At 39.3% G+C, this 9,106-nt stretch overlaps 1 protein-coding gene across 6 annotated transcripts in view; it reads right to left on the bottom strand.

Moving 5' to 3' along the window:
• Window positions 1–308: 308 nt before the first annotated feature.
• B3GLCT (beta 3-glucosyltransferase) overlaps window positions 309–9,106 on the bottom strand; it is a 71,902-nt gene continuing 63,104 nt past the window's right edge. For all 6 annotated transcript variants that reach the window (XM_083437164.1, XM_083437165.1, XM_083437168.1 and 3 more), the window contains 2 exons: window positions 7,853–7,997; window positions 309–2,746 (listed from right to left, as the gene is read on the bottom strand). In XM_083437164.1, coding sequence (XP_083293290.1) covers window positions 2,585–2,746; window positions 7,853–7,997 — 307 coding nt within the window. In that variant the 3' untranslated portion in view covers window positions 309–2,584. The remainder of the gene's footprint in view (window positions 2,747–7,852; window positions 7,998–9,106) is intronic.

The raw sequence follows: 9,106 nt of genomic DNA, 5'->3' as shown, positions 1-9,106 counted from the left end.
TTCCTTTCCATTATGACTTAGGAGGCAAAGGTGTTCCACTTCACTGCAAAGGCTTTCAATCCAAATTGTTCGGGGACACCAACCTTCCAGACCCTATTAGGTCTGCAATCATAAGCGCACATAACTGGAAGTGAGTCTCTTCAGATCCAGTAGCATTCACATCGAGTAAACAAGCAAAGGATCAGACCACACAAATTCATCAGGCAGCGTTTTCTCATATGCTTCCCCTACTTATTTAAACATAAAAACTGCTAGGGGTTATTGGTCCATGACTCTGCTGACCAAGCAAAAAGTCCTAGTATAATAAGTTCCAGGGTTTTAAACAGTTGTGTTTTATTCCATTTTAGGTTTACACAGTTTGAAACAACATAAATAACAATATACCCCATACAGTTCAAAAACATAGAAGATCTGATTATCAGTAGAAATATCTATAGTTTAAGGCACTGAGAGAGGGAAGAAAGAGAAAACATTTAAGATGCTGGTTCCTCCAATTCAAGCACTTGTCCATCTCAAATGTGCTCACCGTTCGCACGCTTAAAAATACCCAAGCTACATTCATGGGCGTGCGCATACTGCTTCAGTAATTCCTGACAGAAAAAAAATCCTGTCCCATTTCTGCCAATGGTAAGAAACTGCTTTGCTTTGGAACATAATGAAGTGCTGTGCTAACCATGTTTAAACATATATTAAAACAATTATACAATATGGCTTTAAGACCCTGTATTTGGTTAAAATACAGCAAGCAACATTAGGTTAGGCAACCTCAATTGGCCTTCAACAAAACGAATTTTGTTATAAATGTTAGGACTATTATGATAGATACTATACAAATCTTTACTAGGAGGACTGCAATTAATTTTCAAACACAAAATTTTGGTGAATGAAGGTATGGAAGATTCACAAAGGGAGTCCTTGTTTGTCTTTTTAATACTCCTTATTTACCCCATACTCACAACTGCTTCTTTCCATGATCTGTAATTTCAGGGTCTTTAAGAACAAACAAACAAAATCAGTGGTTTCTTATCCTGAGGTAATCCCAGCCATTCTTGTAGTTGATCGTATCAGGGCACGTTATGGTATCATGAAGCAAAACCAGAGTGAGTACAATGTTTGTTGTTACCAATCTGAACTGACCAGCATTTTTGTCCCATTTGTAATTCTTACAATAAGTAATTGCTGAAAACATTTATGGACGGCGGCAAAGTTTTTCACAATTACTCGTCCCACCTGCCTTGCTTTTGGCTTGGCCTTAATCTATGCAATACTAAATTAAAAAAGCTGCTTTCAGCATGTCACAATTACATGTATAGTATCCCTTCAGTAAAAGGAAGTGGTAGATGACATTCAGTTATGGATGTAAACTAGAGTTCAGCCATGTGCATACGAACTACATATGCCATGTAAGGAAAGTAAGTATCACAGTGGTAAGTTTCCAAGATTCATTGAGATACATTTGTTAACGGAAGTGTTAACCAGGTTTTTGGAGTCTAAGTAGTGACACCTTGTGGCCAGTTTAGTAACACCAAGCCTTTGCATTTTAAATGATCTATAAAATGTGTTTTGAACAGTGCATGTTCATGCAGACAGAGAAGGTAATGAAAATACAGAAATTCTCTCGTCTGATAGACTAATTCCAACCTCCCTTCTCCTTACATACCAACAGAAAAAGGATCCACAAAACCCTTTGCAGCTCAGGACTCCTCTGCACTTCCCAGGCATGGCCAGCGCTTTAAAGCCCCATGTCCAGAGCAAATGGCAATCCATGGAAACTCCAAATTGCAGTTTGTTACGGTTCAGCTTTAAAGAGCGGGTTTTTGTGGGGAAAGTTCTGAGGCAGAGAGAGAGAGAGCTGTAAAGCCCGGACCTATGCCAGGAGAGAATAGGGGAAAAGGTTAAGTGTGGATAAGCCCTGAAAGGAGTTCAATGCTTTATAATCAGACCCCTAATATGCTACTAACAACCAGGGTGGGGAGACAGAACCAAGGAGGACAGGGGGCTGATCATTGAATTTTTTTTAAAAAATTTTTTTTTAAAAAAACTTAGTATTTAACATATTATGGATGTTTACAAAATTCGAAACGTAAATGTTATTTAACAGTAAAAGACCTGCAGCCCAACAAACATATGTGTGTGTGTAGATTTACTGAGTTTATGTCTGAATATGTGAGCATGCGATATGTATTTTAATTCATTCTGGACGGGGATATTTAAGGAAGGACGCAGTATTAGTGTGTGCCTGTGTGTGGAGGAGTCCCATAGGGCTCAGTATATATCTGTTTTCCCTCTCTCACCATTGGTACATACACAAAGGACTGCTGAAGCACTGCAAGGGAAGAGGGGTCTGTGCGCCCTCCCCACGCCCCTGCCCAGCCTTCCCTAGTTATGTGATGCATGTCGCTAGTACACCAGAGGGAGAAAACAGGAGGGTGTGCCAAAAGCAGGACCGGATCATGCCCTAAGTGTTCAGAACAATGTGGGCAACAAATCATTATAAATACAACAACAAAATTCAGGCGGTGCTCTAATATTAAACCTACAGCAATATTTATATATTATATTATATATATATATGTATTAAAGATTATAAGTCCTCCCTGACGTGTTTACGTCCATCTTGAAAATCTTTCTGTTCTGGTGCCAACCATGTGAAGTACACTTTCACCGGATCAACGTTCCAGTGTTTGTGAAATGATATTGGAACTTGATGGGAAAGATAGTCCTTTGGGTAATCCATTGGCCGAGCCTGAAAAAGGTGGAAAGAGAGTCAATGAGTTTCATGTGGCATGAAAGCTTTTACTAGAATCACACATAAAGATGCCTTTAGGCAGTAAGGTCAAGCCCAGTGAAGACAATTGGACCATATGCATGGTAGAGGGTTGCAGATACAGAGTAAGTGTGAATATTGGGCTTTATGCATGTAAGACTGGGTGCCAATGTGGATCCAACACACCAAGTGGAATTGGTCTGGCATGCTTCCAACAGACAGGATTTCAATGTCCACATACAGCTAATAAAACCGCCACACTGTTTCTTCCTGCATGTATGTTAAACAACTCTGCATATACCTAGCTTAATACATACAGAGATTTTTAGAACCATAACGACTTCATTCACATATAATCCATTAACTATAAAACCATTTTGTTGATAGGTTATGATCTGAAGGAAAGAGAAACAGATGCAAGTTGTTTTATTGTTACATATTGCATGTTTTGCACTGAGAGAGAGATCTGGTTTAGAGTTGAGAGTATAGCATAATGAAAATGAAGGGTGCAATTAAGATAAATGCCTCCTCTAGTCAAGATAAACAAGGGAAGATGTCAACTAGATAAAAGAAACACATCAAACCCAAGCAAAAACTGATGAAGTAATGATCCAAAAATATTCCTCTGAAAAACACATATCCACACTTCTCTTATCTTGTGTAGGGGGAGATTAGACACATTTTTAGCAGACTCCTCCATAGATTTTTGGGTTGAATCATGTGACCATAACGTTAGCTACAGAAAAACCTGTGGAGCAGTTCTTAACTACATAAAAACCTAATGCGGCAAGAATCATTGTTATTAAACGTCACAGTTCCCAAGATTTCTAAGCAGCCAGGACAGCCTGGCAACACAGGGTTGGAGTTCCCATGCAATATATTTATTAAATGCCACTGTGTAATTAGCCAGGCTTTTCACTGGAGTCAGTTGGTGGGAGCATATTTTGGAAGTACTCAAAGAACTTCACAAGCTTCCAGTTTAAAAATTCCTTCCAGTAGCACCTTAGGGAGTAGCACACGAAAGCTCATACCAATAACAAACTTTGTTGGTCTCTAAGGTGCTACTGGAAGGAATTTTTTTATTTTGTTTCGACTACGGCAGACCAACACGGCTACGTACCTGTAACTAAAGCTTCCACTTTGTGAGCACAAGTCTTCACCTTTAAAGCCCTATATGGTTCAGGACTCAGTAAGGAGTCCCTACTCCTTTACTAAACTACCCAAGTACCAAGGTCACCACTGGGGGTCCTCCTCCCAGGACTTCCACCATCCAAGGTAAGACTAAGAGCCTTCGCAGTGAGTTCTACCCTGTTTGTGGAATTCCCTCTTGGGGTAAGTTTGCATGATACCACCATTGTAATCACTTCAGTGCTAGGCAAGTTTTAAAAAAATTCTCCCAGGGTTTATATTATATAACATTTTATTTTAACCAGTTGTTATTTATGCATTTTATCTTGTTTCTGTAAGCCACCCTGAAAGCTCTGCTGAAGGATGGTATATACTTTTTTTGGGATGTAATTAATTAATTAGCATTTATTGTATTCCACATTATTCAAGTTTGCATTGAAATCATTGAAGCCTTCCATCCTTGCTTGAACTTCCTGAAATGAAATCAAATTCCACTTTTGTTCCAGTACCAGAATCTGATTGCCAACACAATCATGGTGCTGAATGATCAATAGGTGACATTATTACCATAATACAAATCAAGCATCTGGGGCTCTTGCTAATCTGCAAAGTCTATTGAGGATCAGGCCAACGGAATGAGACAATTAAAAGTAATTTGTTCATGAAAGCCTTTTCAGCATCCCAACAGGATCTACTTTTCACTGTCTCATAATGCAACAGCGCACATTAGTGAAGTATTCATGCCAAAGCAAACAAATTTACACACACTGGTTGCCATTAAATATTTAAATTTGCCTCTGTAAATCTAGTGAAGGAAATAAAAGGTATTTTAGATGACAAAATAATTAATTATACCCCAGCAACACTTCAGCATTGTAATCAGGCAGTTATTTTAAAAGGGCAGCTTATTCTAAAGAGATGTCTCCCCTTCAACTCTTGTTTTCATGTTCTTATGGAATTGAAATTTAAATATGTAATTGAACCCCAGGAAAGAAAAGCAACCCGGATTGCATAAAAATGAATGGGCTATTATTTCACAAGGCCCTGACACGGATTGCTGCTGTTGTTGCAATAGAGAAGATACCTAGAGAAAGTCTGTTTTCTGCTTCATTGCTTCAGTTATGTTGTTGAGATTGAAATCAGAATACAGTGGTACCTTGGGTGACATATGCTTCAGGTTACATACCTTCAGGTTACAGACTCCGCTAACCCAGAAATATTACCTCAGGTTAAGAACTTTGCTTCAGGATGAGAACAGAAATCGCGCAGCGGCAGTGGGAGGCCCCATTAGCTAAAGTGGTGCTTCAGGTTAAGAACAGTTTCAGGTTAAGAACGGACCTCCAGAACGAATTAAGTACGTAACCAGAGGTACCACTGTATAACTAGATTCCTGGACAAAATCTTATAGGAAGTATTAGCATCAGTGGCAAACACAAACTTGAATTTTAGTAGCGATTCACACTAATTTGGTTTTATGCCTAATTCCATGCTGTTTGTTTAAATCTCTAATGTTTATGGTTTGGACAGGGGACTATGAGGGGGCAGACCATAGTCCAGGGGTTAGATGCCTATTTTACATGCAAAAGGTCCTAGGCTCAATCTGTGGTCTATATCTATATCGATATCTATCTATCTATCTATATTTATGAACCAGGTAAGAGGAAGGGATGTGAAAGATCTCTGCCGTAGAAATCTGTTGCCCATCAGAGTAGATAATACTGCACTGGGTGAAACATGTGACTGGGTGAAACATGTATCACAATGCTAGCGTAAATTTAAAAAAGACTAGTTGTGGACAGTCCCTCACATAGTTAATATCACTAGTGATAGAGCTGGTTCGCACAAAATGCTAAGCCAAAGTATAATTTAGAGTGAACAGACAAGTATGCAAGGTCCCAGAGAGGAGATCACAACTGCTTTGTTTCTCTGCTGGTCTGGCTGCTGCTGCTGGTGTACTGCTGAAAAGTCATGAACTGTAAAACTTGCCTGGAGCAAGACAAACCACTCGGGTGACATGCTAAGCCAATTCAGTGTTTTTAAGATGTCACAATACATGTTGTTTTGCTGCAAGAGCTCCCCCTCTGGAAACGAAGGTTAAACTGCAATTTAGTTGAGAAAAACTGGGTGACTTCTGGGCTCAAGGGAGACAGAATTCCTCTGGCTGGAAGAAATCACCTAGTATGTCAGGTTCTGCCTACCTCATTGCTGTATTGACCAGTCAGTGGGGTCAATGGCGACTAATGCCCCAGAACAAAGGACCAATCATGACTTGAGTTTCCTATCTTAAACTGTTGATCCCATGTCTGAGTCAAAGAGAAAATTCCATTAGATAAACTATATGCTGACCTCATCTGAGATCTGAGGATGTTTATTAATTCCCTGTAATCGACATCTTCCAGAAGGACATACAAATCTCAAATGAAATTGTCCTTGGTCCTTCTAACAGTCTGTTAAATAGAGGCTAAAGCCATCCTTCAGAAGGAAGATGGTTGTTTAATGTGAACAAGGAAGTAGAAGGCTTATGCACATGCTCTATTGGAAGCTAGAAAGTCTGCATCAGCCTATGAAATTAATCCAACAACACTGAAACATCCTTTGTTATTTAAATCACATTTACCTAGTCACACTTGTTACTGTTTTCTTATTTACAATCAGGTTCTAGATATATGTACTCAAACAAGTATTTACATATTGTATTAAAATACAGATAGAAACATGCATTGCCTTTTGGGAAATGAATAGGTTTGACAAACCAATAAAGCATGTTTTGTGTGAGAAAACTAAATACGTAGCTATACGTAGCAGAAACTAAGCAAAACAAACCTTGCCTAAAAAGCTAAACCGTAGTAAAAAAAAATTCATCAGCCTTGCTAATTTTTGTAAACCATAAGAGCTAAATATAAAAGCTGTGGCGTGTTATGATAGTAGCATTCTATGAAACAAGAGAATAGCTGTGAGAGAACCCTCTGGTATAAGAGCTGCTGACAGTGGAACAGACTCCTTCGCAAGTTGGCAGACTCTCCTTCCTTTGAGGGGTTGGACTAGATGACCCTCAGGATCCGTTCCAACTCTACAATTCTTTGATAGGTTTTTAATTATAGGTTATAAAGTGACTAAGGCAAGACACTATTTTTTATATATATTCTGCCAGAACAAAGGAAGAACCAAGTAAGATGTGGTGATATACCTATTTTTAGAAATGTGGTACACTTTTCAGCACTGCAATATTAATGGCCTGTTCAGCTAACATTTCCTTCCTTCCCTGTTATTCTGAAAGGTTTTACATCTGTTCTCTAGCAAAAAAATCAAATAAAAAAATCAAGCAGGTTTGGTTTGTTCGTTTTTGAGTTTCTACTCCTTATAGCACAATACTCAAAAGTTCCATTTTTTCAGTGGATATGTGTGCGTAAGACTGAAGCCTTTATCATTTATTCATACCACTTCCAGAGGGTCAGCACACCCTTTTCAGTTTGCAATTGTCCGTGTATCCCAGGTTCACTGACAAGAGGAGACACTATGCAGGCGCAGCAAGATTTTACTAATATTATTTCCCATTTCAGAATCTAATAAATATTTACCTCCCCACAGAAATTGTGTTTCTGTTACAGAAGCAGCTTAAGGGTGAGATCTAATAGGGTCAGCTGGCTTGCACAACAAACTTCTGCTTATGGGAATGGGGCTTCCACCCTCCATCAGCTCCAGAGGAGATGGGTGGGGTGTGTGTGTGTGTGCAGGAGTCCAGAGAGCAAGGGGAAGTTCTGCCACATCAGCTGGTGTGATGTTGGATCTTGCCCCAAAATTACAAACTTCTCTTTACCCTGACTTGCAGAACTTGAGGTTTATGCTTTTAGAACCCGTCTTATTTTTATTACCATAAACCATTTTTAATATTATGCTTTAATGCTTCTATCTGCCCTGGGACTTATGAGTAATAAAAAATTAATAAATTAGACTCACCTGATGGAAGAGAGGGCTGTGTGTTATTGGAATTCCTAAGCCACTGAAACACATTCCAATCACCATATCATCAGGGGCATCATTGCTGTAGCACCGGCATTTACTAGCAAATAATCTTTGGATTGCTGCTCTGCTGAAAACCATCCTTAAATGACAAAGTTAACAAGAAAAGTTTTAACTGTTATATCACCGCAAAAAGGTGCAAATGATTACGGCAAATACAAAATGACGGCACCAAATACAAATAGTCTACTAGCACAAAGAGTGTTTGGTAAAATTAACACTTGGGTCATGATACTCATAGGAATGAATGAAGATCGGTTGTGGACACTCCTTTATATGGTGAATATCACTAATGATATAGAGCTGGTTCACATGAAATGGTAAGTTAAACCATGGTTTTTAGTTAACAGGTGAGTGTGTGTGATCCCATAGAGATCTCACCTGCTTTGTTCCACCTCTGGTCATTTTGCTGCTACGAGCTAAGCAATGGTTTGGCTTAGGACGTCATCCAAACCTGGGCTAATGGTTTGTCTTTCTCCAGACAACTTGAGTTTATTGTTTATGGCTTAGTACACAGCAATGCAGGAGCAGGAGAGGCAGGGGAGGATAGCAACCACTGCAATCTGCTCTTTGCGAAACCTCACATTAACCCTAATCTATGGTTTGGCTTAGCATTACACTTGAACCAGCTCATGGTATCAGTTGTAACTATATATTACAGTCAGTGGCTCCTTTGATATTAGAAACATATTTCTATCTCACTGTGCTTAAAAGTAATGTCAATACCAAACAGAATGCTTGGTCATATGCCTATTTCAGTTCTGAAAAGCTAGGCTCATCACAACCTGAAAAAGTTAAGAAGGGTATCCAGTTGCTTGTGAAAATATTTACCCAAGCCACTAACCCTGTGCTTTAAGATTATTGGAGTCTTATAGTCACTCCTTTTGACGCTGTAAGTTATTTCATAAGATGATAAGAGCAGCATTTCTCCCTCAACTGAGTTTTCTTAGCAGGGTGACAGCCAAGACAACTGTGCATAAAAAAGAGGCTCAATGCACTGTGAATGTGTAGAAAGTTGTTAACGTACATGCCTCCTGAGCATAGCAGAGACTCTAATGCTGCTATGCTGCAGTCATTTGGCTGGGTATTCCACTGCGGATGCCTCCTCTTGTTGGAAACAAAGCACCCTGAAACACCTTGCCTGAGATGAGAGAGGGCTGCAGATGCAAAGAACTTTCTTTCCCAGCAGAA

Source organism: Podarcis tiliguerta, assembly GCF_965153285.1.
Source record: "Podarcis tiliguerta genome assembly, chromosome: 4".
NCBI lineage: Eukaryota > Metazoa > Chordata > Lepidosauria > Squamata > Lacertidae > Podarcis > Podarcis tiliguerta.
This window is presented reverse-complemented; position numbering and strand designations above follow the sequence as displayed.